Source organism: Pholis gunnellus (genome assembly GCF_910591455.1).
Source record: "Pholis gunnellus genome assembly, chromosome: 4".
NCBI lineage: Eukaryota > Metazoa > Chordata > Actinopteri > Perciformes > Pholidae > Pholis > Pholis gunnellus.
This window is the reverse complement of record NC_136530.1, coordinates 14,164,636-14,189,676: the sequence shown is the minus strand read 5'-3', so window position 1 is coordinate 14,189,676 and position 25,041 is coordinate 14,164,636. Positions and strand designations below refer to the sequence as shown.

General features: G+C 42.3%; 2 protein-coding genes across 3 annotated transcripts; one reads left to right on the top strand and one right to left on the bottom strand.

The window, feature by feature from the left end:
* Nucleotides 1-2,295: 2,295 nt before the first annotated feature.
* Nucleotides 2,296-7,905, top strand: ddx49 (DEAD (Asp-Glu-Ala-Asp) box polypeptide 49). Its single transcript, XM_079158177.1, has 13 exons — nt 2,296-2,526; nt 2,990-3,113; nt 3,420-3,505; nt 3,658-3,779; nt 4,036-4,223; nt 5,001-5,141; nt 5,467-5,542; nt 5,887-5,963; nt 6,132-6,229; nt 6,371-6,445; nt 6,748-6,836; nt 6,993-7,064; nt 7,691-7,905. The coding sequence occupies exons 1-13, from the start codon at nt 2,412-2,414 to the stop codon at nt 7,865-7,867; spliced, it is 1,440 nt and encodes a 479-aa protein (XP_079014303.1). The 5' UTR covers nt 2,296-2,411; the 3' UTR covers nt 7,868-7,905.
* A 73-nt stretch (nt 7,906-7,978) lies between these two features.
* On the bottom strand, nt 7,979-23,523 carry LOC306695062 (regulator of nonsense transcripts 1). Of its 2 annotated transcripts, none has more exons than XM_079158175.1 (24): nt 23,136-23,523; nt 22,590-22,732; nt 21,603-21,692; nt 20,999-21,166; nt 19,979-20,159; nt 19,574-19,735; nt 19,094-19,181; nt 18,708-18,806; nt 18,209-18,317; nt 17,781-17,940; nt 17,475-17,593; nt 17,169-17,333; nt 16,287-16,401; nt 15,742-15,885; nt 14,827-15,040; nt 14,574-14,691; nt 13,790-13,946; nt 13,491-13,633; nt 13,026-13,200; nt 12,748-12,829; nt 12,449-12,613; nt 11,773-11,993; nt 11,075-11,197; nt 7,979-10,763 (listed from the first exon to the last, which is right to left on the bottom strand). In XM_079158175.1, exons 1-23 carry the CDS (start codon nt 23,304-23,306, stop codon nt 11,078-11,080), a joined length of 3,309 nt encoding a protein of 1,102 aa, XP_079014301.1. In that variant the 5' UTR covers nt 23,307-23,523; the 3' UTR covers nt 7,979-10,763; nt 11,075-11,077. The 2 variants fall into 2 exon arrangements, with proteins under 2 accessions (XP_079014301.1, XP_079014302.1); XM_079158176.1 differs by having other exon boundaries at nt 7,979-10,651.
* Between the last annotated feature and the right edge of the window lie 1,518 nt (nt 23,524-25,041).

Genomic DNA, 25,041 nt, shown 5'->3' with positions numbered 1-25,041 from the left:
TGAGAATGTAAAACTTCCATTGAGCTGCTAATTGTCAACATGTTTCCCTAAAAACTGTTGAATATCACTGCAGAGTCACGCAGAGACAAGGCTGCACTTCACCTCATTAATTCATACAGGCCTTGGCTTGAAGTCACCCCTGATTTAAAATAAACTACTTATTGCATGTATACAGGGTGAACATGAGAAAGCGGAGCATCAAATGTAGTGGAAGAGCAATGGGGGCAGCTCCTGTGCACTAATCGTGCTGCTCAGTGGCCTGTTACAGCGATGCGGCTGACTGCTGCTCTGTGCTGCAGGGAGGCATCAGGGAACATCAGATTTCTGCCTAACATGCAAGCAACCTTCATGCTCATTTAGAGAGACACTTCTCAGCCGGTCCGAGGCAGTTTGCAACACAGATGGACGGTCTGGGCAGGACGGAGCTGAACCTCCAGGCCTTTGCCTTTAACAGAAAGGGTAGTAATCACCTCTGGCAGCCCCAATGTGCACACACAGATGGGTCTTGTTGGAAAAAATGTTTCTCTCTTTGTCCAAGTCAAGCAGTGGCTGAATCAAACTCACAGTGTCTTCGCAGTGCTCACTGTTGCAGGTTGGACAGAAAGACAAAGACCGACATGATGTGGCAAACACAACATCATCTACACTGTAAATATAGTCTGGACAGAGAATCAAATCTTGAATGGTTAAAAAAAGTTAAGGAAGATCCTTTGCAATTAGTCTGGAAAAAAAAGCTTGTGAGTGCAACCCTCCTTCAGTAATTCCTGAATGTCAGACCAATGGGTTCAAATAAGCTTCATGAAAATCAGAGGGTGCTTCAAGCCTAATTATTTCAGATCAGCCAGGGGGACAAATCAGTGATGGAAAAAACAGCCGGTCAGTAAAAACTAATTATGGTGATAGTTCAGGGTTAATATCCATTCAGACCAGGAGGCTAAGCCCATAACAAACATTAGCAACCTCTTGATAATTGCTGAATAAAGATCACTGACATGTTTGGGCTTTTTTTGTTTTTGATTGGGAAATTATGTAACGATAAGAAATAAATACAATCTCTATCAAATGACTGAGAGGTCATTTTATGGTTAAGAAAATAAACTCTACCAACAGTTTAGTAGGCTAATACACATGAGTGTAACAGAATAGAAGACAGTGTTAATTGCTTTTCCTCAAATATGTTCCCATATTTTCTGTATCACAAATAACAACAATTAATTTTGTGCACTGAACAAAAGGCCGCAGCGAAAGGACAGGAGCAGATAAACAGGTGCATTTATCAAAGCTGTGGGTTTTGCCTCCTATGGTGCTGCAGCACTGAAGGGCAGGACAAGCTGAACCAGATCAAAGGGAGAGAACTGTGGAGGTGTAAATGTGTCGTATAAGGCTAGATCACCAACTGGGCAAAGCTGACAAGTGCCAAAAAGCAACACCTAGTGAATGTTGTGTGGTCATTTGATTAATTGCACGATTGTTTATGAATATCCAGCACTCAATTACAAAATCAACTTACATTGAAATGACAAGGCACAACAGATCCTGTAATCCTGAGCCCGCCCGAAAGGTAAGTAGGCTTAAGTAGGCCATATGTCGTCAGGGTGCATATTCATATTCACCGTTTTGCTTGAAGGTGAGGTGTTAGGGCTCTACAAGACCAGGCCAGTGGTAGAAAGTACATTGACTCAGGTACTGTGCTTTAGTACAAGTTTGAGGTACATAACTCCCAAACAACTCACTACTTTAATTACTTTTTACTTTTTTATACGTATACTCCTACATTTCAGAGGAAAATGTTTTTTTATGAACTTTATTTACAAGTTACTCAGATTCAGATTAATAATTCAAAACCTAACAAAATGTAAATCATGTTGTATTATTCTAATATTATAAATAAAGATAAGACTGTATTGATCCCTTGTAACAGAGTATTACTACACTTTGGTATTGCTACTTTTACTTATGTAATATATTAGGCCTGGACATCCAAAGGCCTATAGGATGTACTATGTGACCTTATTGAAATATTAACCTAATATGATTAGAAGTTAAAAGGAGCTAATTGGTTTATGAATAAAGGTGGGGTCAGCCTATCAAAAATATGTGATTAAAGTAAAACTTTAGTTTAGTTGACATGACGTTCAAACTGTCTGCAGGGCCAACTAAATACTCGTTTCATCCGACATGTGACCAGCAGAGGGCATCACCGCGCATGCGCTACCTCCAGTCTGCCGGCCGCAACTTGGAGAAGAAGACAAATACGTACGTCGTACTGTTACGTAATCATATTGCGACTATCGGTGTAACACACGAGGATGTTTTACTGTAAGTTTAAATAGAGTGTTTCAGCTAACATTTTGTGGAATTAGGTACACGGAACTATTCATCTATTACCCAGAGGACGAGGTAAATTAGACATGTCGGACTTCTCGTCGCTGGGTCTCGCGGACTGGCTGGTTAAACAGTGTAAACAGCTGGGAATCAACAAGCCCACTCCTGTCCAGGAACACTGCATGCCTGCTATACTAGAAGGTAAGACAGCCTCCGTTCACTCATCAGAAGTAATGCAGATCTCCATTGATAAAGGTATCAATTAGATGAGTGGTCAGTTTTTATCAGGCAAAACAAACACCTAGAGCAAGATAAATAGTCCAATTACCATTAATGTGACTCAGCTCGTAGTTCCGTTTACGTTGTTGTTGTTATTGTGTATTAACTGTTTTCACATGGCTCTCTCTCTCTCAAAATACACATAATTAGTAATCAACTACAACTATAAATACATTTTTTTCCACATCTCTGGATCAAAAGGTGATGATCTTCCAGGTGTGTGAGTTTGTAGATCAGCAAAGCAACAATAAAGTATCAGTTTGAGATAACTCCCATGATGAGGAACGTACTATAATACTTTGAGTTTAATCGTCTGAAGTTACCACACAAGGTAAGTCATTAAACCAGACTTTAGAGCAGATGAATGACGTGCTTCTCCTCTCAGGTCGGGACTGTATGGGCTGTGCTCAGACCGGAAGTGGGAAGACAGCAGCCTTTGTGCTTCCAGTGGTGCAGAAACTGTCCGAGGACCCATATGGCATCTTCTGCTTGGTGCTCACTCCTACCAGGTCAGTGCTGAACTGTTATGGGAACTCTGCTATTTTTTTAAAGATAGCTTCACCTTCCATATACTTTGTTTATTTAATGGTTCTTCTTCCTTTTCACTACTGGTCATATCAGGCTGTGCCATTTCCAGATGTTCATTAAGATTAAATGTTTTTGTGATGGTACACACAGGTTGGCTTCAAAATAAAAGCACAATGGCTCTAAGCTGAACAATCTTAATTGTCAAGCCCTTGGTGTGTCAGACCTAAAAATAAGCCTCAAGTTAGGATGAATAGCTTTGATGTTGTTGTATGTGTGATGTCATGCAGGGAGCTCGCCTATCAGATTGCAGAGCAGTTTCGAGTGCTGGGGAAGCCGCTGGGTCTGAAAGACTGCATCATCGTCGGTGGAATGGGTAATCATTACTTATGAGCGTCTCATTGAGTTTTAAAGCCCCATCATAGCGCTGCTGCTGCAGAAACTTAAAATGAAAAACTGCTGCTAGTTACTGTTACATTATATCTGAGCCTCTCCTCAGTGCTGATGCTGCTGCTGTGTTTCTGACAGACATGGTGAGTCAGGCCATGGAGCTGTCCAACCAACCACATGTGGTCGTAGCGACGCCCGGACGGCTGGCTGATCACATCCGCAGCTCCAACACCTTCAGCATGAGCAAGATCCAGTTTCTGGTGAGTTCAGGAAGGACCGTCTGTTGTATGTTAGGAATACCAAGATATAAATACATTATTATGCAAAAGAGAAGTCTGTGTGTGCAAGATAATGCTTCTTTTTTATTTTTAGACCCTATGGAACCCCAGATTATCATATATATCGTTTATTGCTGTCTTTTAAACAGCTAATGAACATAATATTGCTCAGTTGTATTAATGTTGCAAATGTATTTGTATATACTTTTTCATACGGTTTGTAACATCGTTTTGTCAGATTTTGGATGAGGCGGACCGGCTGTTGGAGCAGGGTTGTACTGACTTCACCAAAGACCTGGAGACGATCATGGCGACTTTACCGGCTAAACGGCAGACGCTGCTGTTCAGCGCCACGCTCACCGACACCCTGCACGAGCTGAAGAACATCGCCATGAACAAACCGTTCTTCTGGGAGAGCACGTCAGAGTGAGTAACCCGCTGCCATTTAACAGCTGTTATTAGAAATATTTAGCAAATTCACGGGGCGTTACAGGTCTCGCTTTGACCTGTGTTTTCATCTTTGTTTGCAGAAGTGTATTCAGTGTATTTGTTGGTATAGAACTACTTATTTCAGGGCCTTTCATTAAAAACGGTGGAAGTTTTTGTGCCTCATTTCAGATGCATTCTTTGTGAGAATTCTTGCGTGATATTTATAAAACAGGAGCACCGGCCCAGAAAATCAGTTTGCCTGTCATCTGATCTGAGGTGCAACTAATCACTGCACAAATGCCTTTGGATGTAAGGCAGAGTCGTGCAAATAATGGGAATTAAGTGTGGTCGAATGAGCGTTCTGCTGGCTGCAGGGCTCAGACGTGCAGAAAGCAGCTACGCAGATACTCATGCAGGTGCATTCAGTTTGAACAGATAATGTAATGACTGTGACAGCAGACTTAAAGTGGGTGCAGAACAAAACAATATCCCTGCTTGATTTCATTGTTCTCCGCTTTGATGAGGGAAGAAAAATGACTCAACATGACTGCAGCACAAAGGCTTTTGAGTGCTGTGGAGCAGATTTCCACTTGTTCCCTGCTCATGAATATGAAGGCATTCTGATTTGATCATTACACTTAAAGTTACATTATAATCCCCTCCCCTGAATCAATACCAGCTTCAGGGTTTCTGTTCTGCACTATGACCTCTGACCTCTCTGGCAACAGAAAATCTATCTATCTATAGGGAACATTGAAATATTGTTGTTCACAGGACACGAACAGTGGAGGAGCTGGACCAGAGGTACATCCTCACTCCAGAGAAGGTGAAGGACGCCTACCTGGTCCACCTGATCCAGACGTTTACTGACGAGCATGACGACTGGTCCATCATGATCTTCACCAACACGTGCAAGTAAGAAGCCCAGCAGTAGTTAAAAGACCTTCTATAGTGCATGCCCGGACAGTCTTACCCTAAAGAGAGTATGCTGTTGATTCAACTCATACTATACGGTGATTGCTGAGGCGGCAGTTTTTGACTGTGATTGGTACGTTACCTATAGCATACAGGTGGATAGAAATTCAGCTTACAAGGTGAAAATGTATTTTTACATGTTTTTGAACCCCGAGTGTGATCCGTAGCCTCTGTGCATGTAAATGTTGTTGTAGATTTGTGTGTTATGATATGTCAAATGTGATATGTTCATTATACATGAAATAATTAGCTGTCTCTTGCACAGAAACTGCCAAATCCTCACCATGATGATGCGGGAATTTAACTTTCCAACCATCTCCCTGCACTCCATGATGAAACAGGTGAGACTAGTGCAATTTACTAACTTCATTAATCCCGGCAGCTGAGACAGTGAGTTTTAGTAACGGAGGCCTGCTGAAGGTAGTTTTTAGATTTATGATTGACCAAGTATCAGAGAGGTTGTATCCCAATTTGCACAGAGAAAGAATTTGACTTTGCTTTGTGTGAGAGAACGATATGAACACAGATTTCCTCCAACTTGGTCACGTGTTCATTATTGCCCGTCCTCAGAGCTCCTTGACAAGCTTGTGTTGGATGTAAAAATCATATCTGTCTCTAGCGAGCACAAAGCCCTTGTGATAGTTTAGGGATTAAAGCATGAACGTTTGCTCTTTATCTTCACCAGAAACAACGATTTGCAAACCTCGCCATGTTCAAGGCCAGCGTCTTCAAAATCCTGATTGCAACAGACGTGGCTTCCAGGTAAGAAGCTCCGCTGACGGGGATGACGGCAGTCTTCATTTTTACACTTTTTTTTTTTAAAAGTTCAATATCCGTCAATTCTTCCTCAAGTTGTCACACAGTTTCAGACGTTCAGATGTAAGACAGTCAACTTGTTTTGACATCCCTCCGGTTCTTTCTGACTCACAGGGGTTTGGATATTCCAACTGTCCAGGTCGTCATCAACCACAACACCCCCGGCCTCCCCAAGATCTACATCCACAGAGTCGGACGAACAGCAAGAGCAGGTAACCTTTTTAATCAACTTCCTAGTAAATCTTAACGGTCCCTTTTTTAAGCGATAAAATCAGAAACGCCCAACATCATCCATCCATATCATGTCTAAAACACATGCAGCTGGTACATGACGAGGTTTTCTTCCTCTGCAGGGAGGAATGGAGTGTCCATCACACTGGTGACGCAGTACGACATCCACCTGGTCCACTCCATCGAAGGACAGATTAGTAAGTCGCCTGCTTGTAAAGACTGAATTCAAATGTGGTAAACAGGACAAGACCAGCGAACAAGTGATTTCAGAACTCGACTAGAGAACTGCCTGCTCGATTTTAGTTTTGGCTGCAGAGAGAACATCTGTTCTACTGGAAATAAATGGTCCTGGACCAGATCACAACACAATTACTTGGCTGTAACCAGCTACCAGGAGCCCCAAGGAGCTGAAAGTACCGGATCCAGTGTGTCGTAGGACTCCAGTATGTGTTAAAGTGTGATGTGTCTCAATGTCATCTGGTCTGTTGCGTTTCCACAGACACGAAGCTGAAGGAATATCCTGTGGTGGAGAAAGAAGTCCTGAAGATCCTCACCCAGGTCAATGTGACCAGACGGGAGTGTGAAATAGTACGGTCATATTCAGTCACCTCTTGGTAGTTTAGTTCTCCAGTTTGTTAATTGAATCTTTCAACATTTACTTCTTTGACTTAAAGTCCTCAGTCATGCAGTTTTCAGACTTGTCACTAACGTGTTTTTTTGTGGTAAACTCTTTGTGCGTCGTAGAAACTCGAGTCAACAGATTTTGATGAGAAAAAGGAAATCAACAAGAGGAAACAGCTGATCTTGGAGGGAAAGGTAAGTTCAATTCTATTTTTTTTTTTTTTTTTTACAGCCAAACATTTGCGTTTGTTTATTAGGCAACTGGCACATTTTAGCAAAGTTTAATTTATGAACACCAAGATGAAGCTACAAATCAAGTTCAGTTTGTTACGCTCAAGTATTTGTAAAGTATGTGGCAGTTGTTAGTAAAGTGGTAATGCATTACACTTCAGCTGAACATGCAAAATTGTTTTCAGGAAACAGCTTTTAACACACGGAGAATTAAGTCTGTAATAATTGACTTGAACACAACTTAAATGAGGGCGTTTGTCTACTTTCCAAACAATCAGTACCATATATTTCGGGTGTCTCCGGCCCTTGTTTGATGTCAATGTGGTTCCAATGAGAGCAGTTTCTGTTACACTGGTTCCAGATCGCTGCATCATCTCAGTTTGCTCAGCAGTACAAATAGAAAGTCAAATTAAATGGTAATTCAGTCTTATCAGACTGTAACACAGGCTTTAATTCTTCACTTTTGAGCAAACATCAATCTGTAAAGGTATGCGGGGAAATAGAATACAAACTAAAATGGTATGAGGATCTGATTTAGCCAATGACTTGAATTTCCCTGTTGTTGATCTGTGATCATGCTGTTGTCTCAGGATCCAGACCTGGAGGCTAAGAGGAAGGCCGAGCTGGAGAAGATCCGGGGCCAGAAGAAAATGTTTAAACAGAAGATCCAGGAGAGCATTGAGAAACAGAAACGTGGACAGCTGAAAAACAAACTGGCCCAGAGAAGACAGATGAAAAAGAAAAAGGCAGCACAGAAAACAGCCTGAAATATGCTGTAACCCATGTATATACTAAAAGTTTTATTACTGTACAATACCTTGTGTTTTTGTTTGTGTGAGCATCTGCAAATAAATTTGAATCTGAATTTCACACCATCAAAACTTCTCAAATTGACAGCCTTTATTGATTCAGTTTAACAAGGAACCACCATCACGTGATGACACTTCACTGTTCTCTACATCACGCTGAGCGCTCGATCCCTGCATGTTGACAGAATGAAGGGCTTGGATGTAAATGTTTAACAACCAATTTACAACTGAATCACTTCAACGATCGCTGCAGATGTTGCATTTCATTGCGGCTCAGAAGTCGGAAAAAGAAAACACCAAAGCAATAATATTACGGCAGCACGTTCTTAAAGCTATAACATGTTAGGATTTCAGTGGAACGCGTTTATATGGGAAACTAATTCATCGCACTAAAGAGTGATTCGCACAATGTCAACAAAACCAAACTATTACTAAGTCAATTAAACATGGAAACGTCTACTTACAACATGATTGTCACATGTCTGCTGAAATGAGAAGCAGGTGAGAAACAACAGTGGAGTACATTCTTACTGTGTTCAGAAAGCGTCTTTCCTGGAAGAGTTTAAAAAGAAAACTACAATCCCTCGGAGAGTTTGAGGAGAAGATACAAAACTCGTGAAGACAGGAAACGGCGTCCGCCTCTTTCCTGTTGTCAGCAAGTTGCTACAATAACAGATTTTTAGTAAAACTACACAAAATGGCTAAATAACACCGATCAGGACAAAATGTGACACAAAGCGGCGAATCCTCCGACAAAAGCAAAGTTTGGATCAAACTGAAGGTTCAGGTTCACACAGTTCTTCAGGGAAAGGGTTTAAGGATCCACATAAATCTACAAGGAATACATAATGCAGGCAGAACAGCGTAGCACAAATCAAAAGTCCACAGAAGGAAAAATAAATTCTACCAGCTTTCGTTTCGTTTGACTCCACATAGAAGGAAGGAAGGTGGCTTTTCTTTTTTTTTTTCATCCTTTTGAGGAACAACCCAGCTGCAGACTCACTGACCTCATCTCTACCTGGCCTGATTCTATATAAAAAAAAAAAAAAATACATCAAGTCCGTTTCTGTGGATTTCGTTGAGCCCTCTGATGTCTGGAAGGTTTGCTTATGCTGGTAGTTTGATTTTTAACTACATTCATGCTTGTGCTGCAGCTGTTTATCTGAAGGTGATTGGTTATAGGCACTGATTCAGGTTCTCATTCACGTTCCATTTATCTGCTGGCCATCATTTAATCAGTATATTCACTGTGTTTAAGTGGGGTTCAGTAAAGTTTCATCCACACAGGAACCAAAGATCTTTCAGATCACATTGGTCGTGTTGAGATTCTATATTTTTCTCATTTGTAAAAGCCTTAATTCTTCAAACCCTGATTATCTCAAGAGTTGAGCGGCTGGACAACATGGCCATCAGCTTGGCCATGTTGCGTGTCGTGAACATTATTCACAAAATCAAAATGCTGTGTGAAATGACACTGGGTTAACATCTAATGTGTGGTCACGTATTGGGACTGAACGGTCCTACAGCCACACGTTTCCCTCGACATTTAACTGAAGTCAAGATGTGGGAACTCTCCTATCCTTCTCTTCCTCAGCCACCTTCCTTTTTCTACTCCTCACCTCTGGTGGATTGATTGCCACGACCGCCTGTAAGCCTCGACCGCCATCCTCCTGCTTTCCTCTTCTCGTTTGGTTCTTTCACCTCGAGCAGGGAGTTGTGTGATGAGTGAGAACAGTCCACAATCCCCTGAGTAATCAATCAACGCAAAGCATTCAAGCGTTTGCCAATCTAAGCGTACACAGCAGGACATCAATGACCCCCTGCTTCCAAAAGATTAAAATAAAGATAAGCCTCCGCTGAAACATCAAATGACATTGAGTTGAATAGTCAATGCTGGTCGTTTTTGATAGTTTCAATGACTTATTTGCAACTTTGTGCTCTGTAATAAGAAAGGTACTTCAGAGAAGAAAAAACTGTCCCATGACGGTCACGATATCGGTGGGATTTGCGCGTCATGCCTTGAAAAACAGTCTGAAATCCCGGTGCCCCTCAGCCACTGACGTGTGGTCGAAACCACCCCGTTAAAGACCTCGTGAATGAGCCAGTGGTTCTCAAGGCAAATGAAAGGTTCAATTCAAGGCTCTTTAATCTCAGACTCAAGCACAGAAACCGTGTTTTTATTTCCTCTCCGAGAAGGTGTGTCGACTGCTGCTTCCTTCAGAGGCTGCCGAGGGTTTTTTGGGCCGCTCTCCTCCCGTGATAAACCAAATTCAAGAGCTACAGGTTAAGAAACCAACCGACTTTTAGCATGAGGATTTTGTGTTTCCTGTTCGATGGCGTTCTGTCATCGTCCCGCCTGCAAGTTTTGGAGAACAAGTTCTTCAAATTCAGCTAGAAAGCTTCGACCTCCATCTGAAGATGAGGTCCTTCCTTTCCTGGAGGCAGTGGGTTGAAGGGGTTGGCTGAATTATTTTGTTGGGAGTTGGTCCTCATTTGGACTCCCTCGAGAGACCGTTGAGATCTCCCCTACGTTTCCCTCAGCAGCTCGACCGCACGCCGCCATCTTCTCGACTCCCCTCCTTCACTCTGCCCGGGCATCGGTCCCTGCCTCTCGCTTGTTCACTCGGCCTCTCTCGCCATCGCCATGCCCGTCTGCTCGTGCCCTCCTCGTCTCCTACCCTCTCATTTCTCTCGCTGGTCATTGGTTTGGTTTCGCTATCCCGTCGCTTTCACTCGGTGGTGCTTCGGTTGTAGCAGAGGAAAACAGGTATCCATTTTATGTTTTTATTATTTCCCAGATTAAAAAGCTGATGAACTAAGCTCAGGTCAAGCCTAGCTCCCTTCTTTAAGTGACCTGCAAGACACAAACAGGTTTATAACCTTTTGTCTACAACATGAACTTTATATTTGGCTCAAAAGAAACGAGCAATACTGCCGTCAGCAGAGACCTGAGCTCTTCCAGTGGAAGAAAATAAGGAATTCAATGCCTTAATTCGGCAGCGTGGGAGCACTTTGGATATAGAACATTACAAGTGAGTCATGTGAACCAATGATTAATTACGGTTTAACCATCACAGCGTGAAAAAAAAGTTTTACTACCGATTGTCATCGGCCTGGATTCAGTAAAACATATGCCACACGTCACGACACGTTTTATGTACTTACACTTTAATACTGTGACAGTCCAGTCACCCCACCATGCTGGTATGCACGTTCACCCTGGTAAGTCGAGTCCTGGGACAAAGCCACGTCTATTTGGGACTTGAACTCATCGCCCAGGTAGCTGTCCTGGAGAACAGGAGGACAGAAACATCATTGCAGACACATTTTTAAGTCAAAGTTCAGAATTAAATCATATGCGGCAGTGGTTGGCATTGAAAATCACAGAATCACAGGCTCCCAGCAACAATGCTAATTAAATAATGTATAAAAAAAAGAAAAGGAAGATCATGCATGTGAAAACAAAATGAGAATCCAAACATAAGAGTTTTAAAAAAGGGGATAAAATATAACTAAAATAAAACCTTTACCAGCGACATCGATGTCAGGAGCTCCAAATCTTTTCTAATGCAGACTTGTATGTTTGAACTAAAATATATTTATAGTATTTCTTCCATTGCTTTTACTGGATCTGCTCAATTCAGATTACGAACAAATGTGACCACCACAATAAAACTCAATACAATATACACCAATAGAGGCTTTGAGCAGAGCTGTCAAAATTGCCCTTTTATAGGTATCTTCTCTTCAATGTAAAGCACATAATGAGCAATCAAATATTTCACAAAGTGCCAGCTAACAGGTTTGTGCACATTTTCTAAATAACAATAAAAGTATCAATCTATGTGAGAGTGATGCGATACCTGGGACAGCTCCGGCTGGGAGAGGCCAGGCTGGCTCATCTGGGAGGGCTGGCTCATGGAGATGTAGCCCTGTGTCAGCGGCCCCTGGGAGAAGGGCTGGGAGGCCCCGTCCTGGCTGGCCTGGCTGTTTGGTCCGTTACCCTGACTGGCACCCTGGTGTGCCGATCCTCGGACCCTCTGCCGCCCGCCACGCCCAGGCTTACCCTTCATAGCTCCACGACCTTGATGGGTAAAAAAAGAAGAAGAAAAGATCAGCACCGGAGTAAAAACAACAACATAGTAACAAGCATCATTTTAAGGTCATAACATGGTATTTACACTAGATGGAAGAGGAAGTGAAGCTTGGGATATACTGGGGATTATTGCTGGTGGAATATAGGCAGAGTGTGAAGGTGATTTGGTTCCTGTTACTTGTGGATTGTCTGTACTTTTGATCAAGTTCATAGCACCACATGAAGAAGTAACATCAGTCCACACTGTAGTTCACCTCAGTTCATTTCATGATAATCTTATTTTCAAACATTAAAAAGGTGTCCACACCCTGATCAACCTTGCATAACCGGGTATTCTACTGTAGTGAGACTCGATCACTTTTTCACTCTAACGAACTGGACCAACGTTTTCTTATTTTCACTTTATGTGATGCTCAGTGGACCATCTCAGTGCTGTACTGTACCTGCAGCAGGGCCGTTGGTCTGACCCAGGTAGCTGGGTGGAGGCATTGGTGGCATCACCAGGTTGAAGGGAATGGGAATATTCATAGCGGCCATATGACTGGGGCCTGCCCCAATCATCCCGATCTGGTCGTGAGTTTGAAAGTACATGTTGGACGGACGTCCGGCTGAAAGAGAGCGTGCAAAACAACACTCAACATCAGGTTGTTTTTTGATTAAGCCTTGTTTTGCTGGACTGTAATGCAGCTTGTTATCATCTTGAGTTAAACCATAAGATACTAAATGCATATTAAATGAATACCAGCATTACTGCGGTCGTAAGCAGAGCCGGGGATGAGGGCCTCACGGGCATCGTACATCGCAGTGCTCATAAAACGTCCCCCCTGGAAAAAAACAGATCATCACCATTTCATACAGCTGCATAATTCACAGATTTAGGGCTTCAACGAACAATTATTTAGATATATATCTTTTTTTAAAAAGAGTCCAAGTAAATGTCTTCAAATGGCTCATTTTGTCTCGTGATTATGTTTGCCCCAGAGCATGATGGGTGCACATACAGCAGTTTGCTCTACTCACAGGGTTGATGGTGTTGACCAGTTTGCGGGGCTTGCTGAACTGCATGAGGCTCTCCCTCAGGTTGTTCAGGGGACCCTCCACCAGGACCTTCTGCTCCTTGTAGTTGTTCAGCAGGTTGTTCCACAGCGGCTGCTTGGAGAGGGCCTTGGGGTTTCCCACAATGATCACACCGTACCTTCATTCAGAGCACACACAAGACTGCTGCTCAGGGACGGGGTAGACATTTAGCATTTGACTACAATCTTTAAAGTATTCTGTTTTTGTGTGTGTAGTAATTCGAGTGGTCTGATTATTCCTACTATACACACACTAGTCTAATCTAACTGTCAAGATTATGACAGGCTGTGTACTATGTGTATTCACATTGTAACTAGTGACAATAAAATCAAATCAAAAGCTTATTGTTTTTCACAGTCTGTCAAACATATCTGATGTGTGCATAGTTATCATCAAGATGGTTTTTACTTGGCTCTGGTCAGCGCCACGTTGAGACGACGTGGGTCATTCAGAAAGCCGATTCCCTGGTGCTCATTGGCACGAACACAAGAAAGGATGATGAAGTCCTTCTCTCTGCCCTGAAAGGCGTCCACGCTGGCAATTTCCACTTGCTATAATGGGACGGAACAAGAGCAGGATGAGATGGCATCGTACACACAAAGGAACGTTCTTCAACACCACAGAGAGAACTCACCAACGATAGTTAAAGTTCAGAAATCAAGTTGAATTTGATACAGCTCTAATGAGGTCTCAGATGTGCGTGGTACCTGATAGAGCTTGGTGTGCAGGGAGCCACTGAACTGCATGTACTGGACCAGGTAGGAGCGCTGACCCTCGTACGGGGTGATGATGCCGATCTGGTCGGGTTTGGCTCCAGCCTTCAGCAGCCTGGTGGTGATCTTCTCCACGTTTGCAGCCTCCGTCCTGAAAAACATCAGCATCACATAAACACGGTGCTGCTCAGTCTTCTGAAAGTTACATCTGAAGTTAACGGGAGCAGACTAATAGTAGCTTAAACATTTCTATGGTGCCTCAACTTTGCAAACCCTGCAAAAGTAAGGATCAGGATTATTTTACTTGCTAAAGGTTGTAAAAAATAAAATGAACATATATTTGTTTGGGTGAGTTTGATGCAACTTTCAGGCACTAATTAAATTGAATAAAATAATGAGGTACAAACACATAACTGCACCAGTTTAATCTTGCTTCTCTGGAATTCCATCCTCCCTTCTACTAGGTTCATTTATGAATTACCGAAGATTATGTTCAAGAAATTGTGATCCTGATTAAAGGAAATCCCCTTTCTGTGTTCTGTGGAGTTGAGCTCAGCGTTCCTGTTGATCATGACTGACAAGCGGAGGGCTTTCTCCACAATTAAGTTATTGCAACTATTTAAGCCACACTGGCTCTGATGTGAAGGCTGTAGGAGAGCACCCCCTAGTGTTTGGCTTCAGATAACCCTTTCCCAGCCAATGTCGTCAATGGCCTTCGTATATTATGAATCATTTAGAGCTTTGAGGTAAATTAGGCAAAGAAAATGTGTGACGCTACCTGTTAAGGTAGGAGGTTCCAGAGCTGGCAATCTCCTCCTGACCCTGAGTCACGTAGAAGAACATGGGCTTGTCTGGCTGTGGCCACTGGAAATCAAAGCCTTTCTTGATGCGGTCAGCTGAGGAGAAAAAGAAAATTAAATTTTTTTTAGTCCTACATTTTTTTTGCAGATCTCGTTACCTGCTAATGTTCCAGCAAAAGTGTTTTTGCTCCTCCATCAAACAACATAATGAACTGCTGAATCTTGACAAACCTGCAGTGACACCATTCTGCAGGGAGCCCTCGTAGAAGATGTTGGAGGGGAAGGCACTGAGAGCCGGGTGCATGCGGTACTGGACCTGCAGGCGGATTGGCCGGATCCCCAGAACCACCAAGCGTTCAAACAGGGACTGGGACAGACCTGCCTTGGCTGCTTTCTTACACATCACCACAGGACCCAGCTGGCAGTGATCGCCCACCAGAATTAGCTGTAGGGAGGAAGATGAGTCACACAAGTTTGACAGCATAATGTAAGAAGTTTGTGTTCCTGATGTCCAGGGAAAATAATTTTGCTTAACCCGACAAGATTTAATTCATATTGTTAGCCATAAATTAAGTTGAGATATTGATTCAAAATTATAGTAAATGCTGTTTCTATGACACTCTTCTCTATTTTCTACTATTCATTGTTATTCCCATCTGTATCTTGCTACTTGAATCCCCTAATTTCAACAGAAAACCTTTAGCACTGCTACTGCTATCAAACTGTCAGGGCTTAACATGAAGCCCACACTGTCACCAACTGCACTCCCTGAAGAAATATTATCTTATTAGTGGTAAAACAAATGGCAATTTCTGAAAGAAGCAGTCAGAAGAGTCTACAATATGCGTTTGAAGGATATATCCAAGATGTCGAACTGACTCAGCAGAGAAAACAGACAACGTTTAACATGACTAGCTTGAAAATCTGAAGCAATTGCATGAGAGCCTATGGAGCCGAGGTGGATAGTTGTCCTTCCCTAGTCAGAGCTGGCTGAAGTTACGCTACGATTGGCCGGTCTGCATTCAAGAGGCGGGACTTAGCAAAGAGTTAATTGCTGGGTCACATTAGCTTTAAGAGCTTGTACAGTTATCCTGCTGTAGTAGGTGGAGATTAGCTGGTATTAAGCTGTGTGCGTGTAGGTATTACCTGCTTGGCTCCAAGCACCACCGGCACCATACACTCCGGCTCAGTGGCCTGGGTGCTCTCATCAATCAGGATGGAGCGGAACTGCATCTTGGCCAGACGAGGATCTCCAGCCCCGACGCAGGTACAACAGATAACGTCAGCATTCTGGAAAACAAAGATGACAATTTACAACCACTAAACAGAAGAGAGAGCGGTGAAAGACAACGGGGTCTTCCACTGTTATTATGACAACTTGTCTTCCTGTCAGATGGAATTGTTTCTATATGGAGATACAAGTGTGTAACTGTATTCTTATTAGACCATTCGGTGGAAAGGTAAATCTACTTTTATTGTCACACATTGTACATACCACAGCATGCAGTGACATTTAGCATCTGCGACTACACAGAATATTGTAAATACAGAATAATAATAATAATCAGTTTGAAAATGCTTGGCAGAAACTACTTGTTGCATCAGCAGTGCCTCCAAACTTGTAGCGGGGCTTTTTGTAAGCCGAGTTTGAACGTTGAGCTATTTCGGTTTAACACTTTGAAGCTCCTCACCATGAGCAGCTCCCTCTCAGCTGTGCGTTTCAGAGCCCTGTAGCGCTTCTCATCAGCAGATGACAGCTCACCGGTCTCATCCTTCAGCTGCTGTAGTTTCTGAAGCTCCGGCATACTAGGGAGACCAAGACACATCAGGGTTACTACAGAAAACACGCTCTAGAGTTGTACACTACTAAACTAATCTGTGATCGAGGGCACGAGTCTTAAAAGTTAAAAAAACACAACCTGTACTCAATGTAAACAGGAAGGATCATTTTGACATGGAGTCAGTTTATTAGCTTCGATGCATTTATCGATGGATTACGTCATTATTTTACTCGGATTACTACGATACTGAAGTAAAACTTCTTGTCTAAGCAGTGATATTATAGATCTGTGTATTTATGCAGTCACACAGTAGGGAATTTCTTACCAGCTGTTACTTTCAGCCTGAATTACGTGTTAAACTTTCACGTATTTGTCCGATATTATAGTTTTCTCTATATTTGTAAAATGTGCTCCTCTGCTGACAGCAGACTTGTCCATATGCTGCAAACACGACACCTTCATGAGAACGCACTCAAAACCAGATTGAGAAATGCTTCGTGGGACCGTTTAGCGTGATCTCTGTTGTTAGTTTGAGTTTAGCCAGATAACCAAAAGATAACCGGGGTATGTTGAACTCGCTTCTTGATACAGACCTCATGTGTCAATGAGACAACACACAACAAAGGTACCAGGAATCTGGACTAGAGAGTATGAGTAAGAGAACTTGGTGAAGTTTGAGGTAAAAGTGACTATGGAGTGCCACGCCTCTGGTGTGACTAGTCTTTGTACAAAGCAGAATTCAAGTATCAATAACTTTTGAGTCCAGAGTCAATTTCCCTCCGAGCCACTGACCTGTCCATGTTGCTGATCTGGTTGTGCAGAGCCAGGAAGGATACCGGTGACTCGATGGCCTCCCGACTCTTAGCACAAAGCCTGACGACCTTCAGTCCAGTCTTGTCAATCTTCTCCGTCAACTGATCCACGGCAATGTTACTGGGAGCACACACCAGAACTGGTCTGCAACCAGACACGCATACATACACAATATAGAGAGTTAAAACAGGAAAAACTATGTAAAATACAGTTGGTGGAATAACAACAATAACAACATAACAGATCTTCCTGTAAGTATTTATGAAAAGAAAAAAACATTTTTACCCGTTGCCTTGCCGGGACAAGTGGTAGACGATGGTGGCAGAGGTGACAGTCTTCCCAGTGCCCGGAGGACCTTGGATCAGACTCAGAGGCCTCTGCAGCACCGTCTTCACAGCGTACACCTGAACAAGGAACAAAATAGAGGTTTATTTTGCCAGCTTAAAAGAATGGTTGTCCTACTAAGTCACATGTTTTTCAAACCTATTTAAAATAGCTGAGCTATACTGATACATTCATTCTCCCCCCGCTGTCAAATCTTGGGAGAAAATTAATGACAAAATAATAAGATGAACCACAGTGAGATCTGACCTGTGAGTGGTTGAGGTCGGGCAGGCCCTGGGCAGTGAAGCGCTTTGGCAGCTGACACTTAATGGTGACATCCTCTACCTCGTGGCCCAGCAGTTTGTGGTAAATATAACCAGACACGGAGGTCTCGTCCACCGCAAAAGTCTTCAGGGCGCTCTGCATCCTGCATCAACACAAATGTGAGTCATCGTCACTTCTTCATCTTTGAACCTCTGACCAAATTCACCCTCTTGGTAAGGAGGACAGACATCTCTACTTTAGAAATGATCGACATGGCATATTTACACAAAAGTAGCTCCTGTAAACAATGCAAACAACTTGGTTCTGTGCACTGTCTATGGGAGGGGAAAATGACATACTATAATGTGGAGTAATACAATGAGCTGTGATGAACAACAATTAGGGATTCGTTGGTATAAATTTGGGCCTACCTGTCAAAGGACGTGGACTTCCACACAAAGTCAACCTGGAAGTTGTGGGGGATTTCCACAGGTGCTCCAACACTGCTACGCAGCTCAATGGCAATTTCATCCCCATAGTCTTTAAACACAGGCTGTTATGGAAGTAAACATTATGTTGTCTCTACCAGTCTAGTTTTATAGTTAAAACTAGTTAAGGGATTCGTGTGCGCTATATTTAGAACATTTTTCAACAGGAAACTAAAGTTTCACTGTTTCAGTAACACACCGACTATGGATAAGTACCTAATACAACCCCACTGAAAAACACCAGAACTATCCCTTTAAATCTATACATTGTCACATGGAATTTGTGCCGGTATAATGAGCCAATCATGGTTTTGGGTTCACACTGAATGTGGTGGAAGAGGAGGAGAGACCAGTGTGTATTCTATGACTGAAAACTCTTGCAGGAGACAATACAATGACAAATGGATGATACATGTGCAACCGCTAACAGTGTGAAGGATACTGTCAGGGACTTTGATGACGTGACCGATGCCTTTCCACAGAGGGGCCAGGTCTCCCTTGTACCGCAAGCAGATCTCATCACCTTGCATCAGCCGCATATCTGGGATTGATACAAGGACACAAGTTAGACACACTTCTATGCTCAAAATGCCCTACGAATAAACGGGGGAGGATGGGCTATGTTCATAAACCAAATGATACAGTACCGTGCACGCACAAAAAAGAACATTACAAAAAACAGCGGCAAAAACAAAACCAAGCACACATGCCACCAAAAGATGCAAGGTTCGGGGAGATTGCGTGCAACTCTCAGGACTGATGGGAGATGGGGAGGGGCTCTATCTGTACCACAGAACCACTGGGAGGAAGTCAAACGCAGAGAATTACCACCTGAGTCCGTCTTGGGCAGAGTGAAATACGCAATCCGCTTTTTATTCAGCCCCAGGTCCCACCTGACTGTTATATTGTCTTGAGTCTGCAGAAGGAAAAAACAAAAAACATAAAATGTATTGAAAAAGGTTAAAAGGCATATGGTTACATCACCATGGCATTATTTATGTAACACTAGAGACCACTGCTTAAAAAACAGAGCTTAAGCAAGATGCCTCACACCAAAGACATGTCTTCATGTGGTCTGAATCACAGCTGCAGAAGAGGAAAAGCATCATGCTGTGCTTCATATTTAGGCGTCCAATGTGATCGCAGAATAAGAATAAAACCCTAAAAGTATATTAACTATATAATTGAAAACTGGGTTTTTTTATCACCTGAACTGTGCGACACATAAAACCACCATGGACATTCAAGGACGAAGAACACCAGTCACTGAGTTACAAAGTTTCCTTCTCAAAAGTGCAGTTTGGGTACCTGGGACTCCTTAAGCTTCTTGTCGTAGTCCGCCTCCAGTTTGACCAAAGGGCCAAAGATGTTTTGGTACTGGTAGGCATCCTCATAGCGCAGCAGCACATGCTGGGGCTCCTCGTCCACTCCAGGTTTCTCCAGGTCTTCCAAGGTGGCAGTGGGGTTGTCCTGAGGGAAAACAAAGTCAAGGCAACCGCCAATCCAAAGTACGTTCAACATCCTATCACAAAGTCTTATTCCACGGTATAGTGGCAGATCCCTTTCAAAACTGGTATGCCACAGGTGGATACCAGCCCCTGTAAGCATCAGTCACTTACAAACCTTTAGCCTGTGCTGAAGAACTTAAAGTTCCATCCTGTCAGCATTGCTCTGAACATGTAGAAAAAGCATCCCAGCCTGTCAGCTTCATACCTTCCAGAGCTCCTCCAACTTGTTGATCTGCTGGGCGGTAATCTGACGGGCCCGAAGCTGCTCCTGCTCAGATGGGATCTTCACCAGCCAGGACAGAAAGCAGCGGTCCTGGATAAGTGGTTGCCACTGTGAGCTATCCCAGTTGATGTCCTTCAGGCTACTCTGGCTGGCACAGGGTTGCCTGCATGGACATACAAGGTTCATACAGAAAGAAACTTAGCTTGTGTGGAATTTGACAGTAATTTAACTATTGCAACGGATGAAAAAAATAAAAATGCTATTTGTTCCCCTGCCTTAAGTTGATTCCTCAAAGTACTTCTATCTGCATGACCACAGATAAGGCTAAAGTAGCTGCCACAGAGCAGGAGGCACTAGATGAAGGTCTATGGAGATCAGCAGGGAGTTCCCCAAACAACAGCTGCAGACTAAATAGCTGATATCTCACTTCAGACAGTCAAGTCACATTTTGGGGGAATCTAACAGGTTGTTGAATAGTTGTGATATTATTCATTGCAAGCAAGATGCCAAAGATATGTTTGAGGTAGAACCAGTGTCATTAGATAGTTTGTACAGATGAACACATAAAAGAAAAGTGTTTCTATATTGTTATTACTTTCATCTTAAAGATATCATTTACTCAACAGCTGTTTTGGAGCAGGGCTAGCTTTATGTCTAAATACAAATGTTTATTTAGATTATGTTCTTGACTTCATAAGCATGTTTTAGTTTTTAATAGTCTATCCCCAATGATTTGGTTATTTTTATCACCTGGCTGACTATTCAGGCATTTCAGGGACTCTGCATCTGTTTCCTGGATATCAGGATGCCGGACAACCCGATGACAACACAACAGCTGAAACCTGAACAAACTTCCAGTTTCAAAGAAAGGATTTGCATATTTAGCTAGCTTGCGCTGCAAGCGTAGCGTATATTAACAGTCAATGCTTTGCTTAAGGACACTCTTGACTGGATTTGTTGAGTATGAACTATGTTTAAAGCCGCCGCCCAGCACGCACTTACCTGCAGAGCAGCACCACCACGGAATCGGCCTTCGCCGGGATGAAGCCCAGGAGGAAGACGTTGCGACAGCCACAGTTGTAACACTCCAGCACCGTCTCGCCCAGCGGCCCATCTTTATGCAGCGTCACTTCCTTGCATTTGGCTCTCACCAAGTGGTTCACAATGTGACTGGAATTCAGAGAGATGGAGTTAAATGATCATTAACACTTTGATCTCTGTGACACTTGTCCTGGTAGCATTGCTGCAGAAATCTATTGATAGTTTGCATAACAACACATATTGACCCACAGCACAAAATCGGGACAGACATAATAGACCACTTCGATTTCAAACAATGTGATGTTCCTTATTGCGTTGCTTGCTTGATTATGTCAACAGCTGACAGTCACTACATTATACAGATCTCTCTTTACACACATTCAGCATCATCTGTGAGGCAAAAGTCTAGATGATTGTGATGTTGACAATAGTAGAATAACCCACATTTATTGCAGTGTTGGTTATTTTTTATTATCATTACCATATAAAGTGTTTACATTTAAGTAGCTTCATGTTCTGGTGCTTATACTTGAGGTAATCAGGTGAAAATGAGGAGGCTACACACCTGCCAGATGTGTTGCCACGTCCATTACAGAACCACTTTTTGCTGGTATTGCAGTACACCACACATGCTGGATCGTGAATACCGCAGTAGCTGCAAAAACAACAATGTATCAAAACCAAATCTGAGTCACATCAGTGTTTAGTCAAAAAGGCCTAAGTACACATCGTTAGGCCATGCTAACTTTACAAAAGGATGCCTTATTTAGATAACACACACATGATAGTACGTGTCAGAGGAGTTAGCATAGTTATCCAACATGTAATACGCGTTTAAAAAATAAATATTATTTTTCAATAAAATGTTTTCACAGGAAATTCTCTTCCACTGTTAAAAGGCTAATCTTTACATTTTAATTTACATTGTATACACAAACAATGGAACTATGGACACAATTATGAAAAAACTGAACACAATTTAATATTTCTCACTCAAGTAGGAATCAAATCTTAAGGATAACCTAGATCTGTTTAGGAACTTCATCCGAACAAGCGATCCCAAGGCTGCCATACAATCAAATTATAACCACAATAATATAATTCTACCCTCCTTTTTCTCAATGACGTATACAGTGAAACCATTTTCCACATGTATGTATATAACTGTATAGTTAGTATACTTGTTCAATGCTTACAGGAACTTAAATTATGGAAGTTGTGTATAATTGTCAGTTAAGTTAAATAGAATGGGCACCAGCATTGTAATTATAATAACGATCTGAAAACCGTCACTGTAGCTGGCTGGTGTTTTATTAGTGATATGTGAAAAGTTTTAAATGAGTACTACTTGTAAAGTTTGACAGTATATTGTGTTGTATCTGTTCGTGAGAATAATGAATGTTGGCTTCTGTATGTGGTGTGCAAGATCAGGGACTACACAAAAAATAAGCACTATGAATACAGTAGTGATTAAAAGAAAAACAACAATAATATACTATAATAATTTCCTCTATGATCTACCGACATCAAGGCATGGTGCCTGTCTGTGTACCTGCATGCGTGCAGAGGCAGGTCTTTGGTGTAGTACGTGTCTTCTTCATCCTCCTCAAAGTTGAGCTCGGCCAACAGCTGGCTGGCTTTGGCCACAGAGTCATCCACTCCCCCGTTGAGAAGACCCTCATCAGGACCGTTTACCTGTAGCACAACAGAAGCTTTACCAAACAAACTGAATGCTAACGACTAGCAGCTAGCGGCTAGGAGACGCAGCGCGGAAAAAGACAGCTAACTAGTTATACGTTGACAGACTGTCAATGCTCTTAACTCTTATATTTGGTCGTTACAGTGAAGCATGTGTGTCTGGTTTGCATCGAGCAGTAAAAAAAAACAACGTGCTGCGACACCTAGCATTACTTTAGGAGTTTAAGAAACGGACTTGCTAGCTAGCAACGAGTTAGCGGTTCCAGCTAGCTAACATGAAGCTAACGCTAGATCCAATAGCGACGGGCTAGCATGCAGCATGAGCTAACCTAGCTAACCGCGGCTAACGTCGGTAAACCGCGCTTTACGGTGCCTTCCTGTAAAAGAGAAAGCCTCAGACCTGGCTGTCCAGCTGGCTCTGGGTCTGGCCTTGAGTCTGCGTCTGGCTGGGAAGGGTGAAGTCGGTGAAGTCGTACTCGGAGCCCTGGGTGTCCGCTCCGAGCAACTCCGTTTCCTCGGTGTCTAGGAAGGTGAGGGTCTGGGAGCTCGGCCCGTACGCCTCCACACTCATCTCGAGGCTCAACTTTCGCTTTACTGAGCGGTTTCCGGTGTTCGTCTGAAGATGAACAAAATCCCCGCGGCGTTTGTTTGTCGAAAACTGGTTTACAGGCCGACGCTCGGACTGTAGATTTGAACCAAAACAAAAATGGAACCGATCCGAACCTCGAAAGCTTCAGCAGGTCCAACAGCGACGGTGACGAACTTGGCTACGCCGCTCAACGTGTGACGTTCACTGTAGGCTAGGCTGCCATGAGATCATCAATGGGGACAGAGCTCTCACTCCGACCGGATTCACGAGTATCAAAACACAAGCGTGCACCCCTGTTGGGCAAATGTGGAAACACATTATATATGCAGTCTATGGGAAATACAGTGGTGGAAAGTAACTAAGTACAATTTACTCAACTACTCTACTACAGTAGACATCTGAGGTACCTGTACTTTATTTGAGTATTTCTCTGTTATGCTACTTTATACTCCGTTATACTGTTTTTTTTTTTTTGTTGGTTAAAAAAATCGTTGCACTACTGTTTACTTAGTTAATTTAATATTATTCTATTTTCATTGTATATATTGTGCATTTTTATACGCAATCTGTTTTTATTTTTACTCTGTTACTTGGATTGCTTGCCTGTATCATAATGCTGCTGTAGCGAACAAATTTCCCCTTGCAGGATTAATAAAGTATCTATCTATCTATCTATCTATCTATCTATCTATCTATCTATCTATCTATCTATCTATCTATCTATCTATCTATCTATCTATCTATTTCTACTCCACTACATTTTGGAGGCAAATCTTTGTTTACTCTTAACACCACTACATGTATCTAAAAGCTGTTGTTCCTTTGCATGTTCAGATTATTAACACAAAATATAATCAACACATAAATGACGATGTATTATAGATTAAGTAACCAGGCAGTAAATGCATCTGTTAAGATTAACCCCACCTTTGCCAGCTGCAACATTAAAGTGCATCAATGTGTATTATTCTGAAATGTGCCATAATGAGTACTTTTACTATTGGTACTCTCAGTATATTTTGATTATAAATTTCAAGTCAAGTCAATTTTATTTATATAGCCCAATATTACAAATCCTAAATTTGCCTCAGGGAGCTTTGCAGTCTGCACAGCATTCAACACCCTCTGCCCTTGGATAGTAATACTTATGTTCTGTATTTTGAATGCATGACTTCATTACTTTGAGTATTTCTATGCTGTTGTATTGCTACTCTTACTTAAGTAACATATCTGAGTACTGCTTTCACCACTGAGAAATACCTATTGGATACTGACATACAACTGTTGCAAGTATCCCCCTCTTTGAAAATAGATATTTAGACAAAATCACTCAGAGCTTCAACGTATATTAAACCCCACACAAAACGTGATCTATAGTCTACTAGATTGACCACTTTTATTGTGTTTTTTATTGGTATTTTAGAAATGTTTCTAAAGTATTCACTATGACAAATAATATTGCTATTACTAAACCCATGTGTGTGTCAAAATCTAACCATGTTTTCAGTATGTATTCCCCAGAAGGCTGAATTACTAAGCAAGCAGGATGATCCAGCCATTCATTATTACACCGGAACAATAGCAAAGTATGTAAACAGAACTTTACAATGGCATTAATACCAAAATCTCTCAATTCTGTGTGGAACTGGAAAAAGAGCTTTGAATAGAGTTTAAACAAGCTGCTGTTAAAGCCCCTGTGATGTGCTACCTATAACTG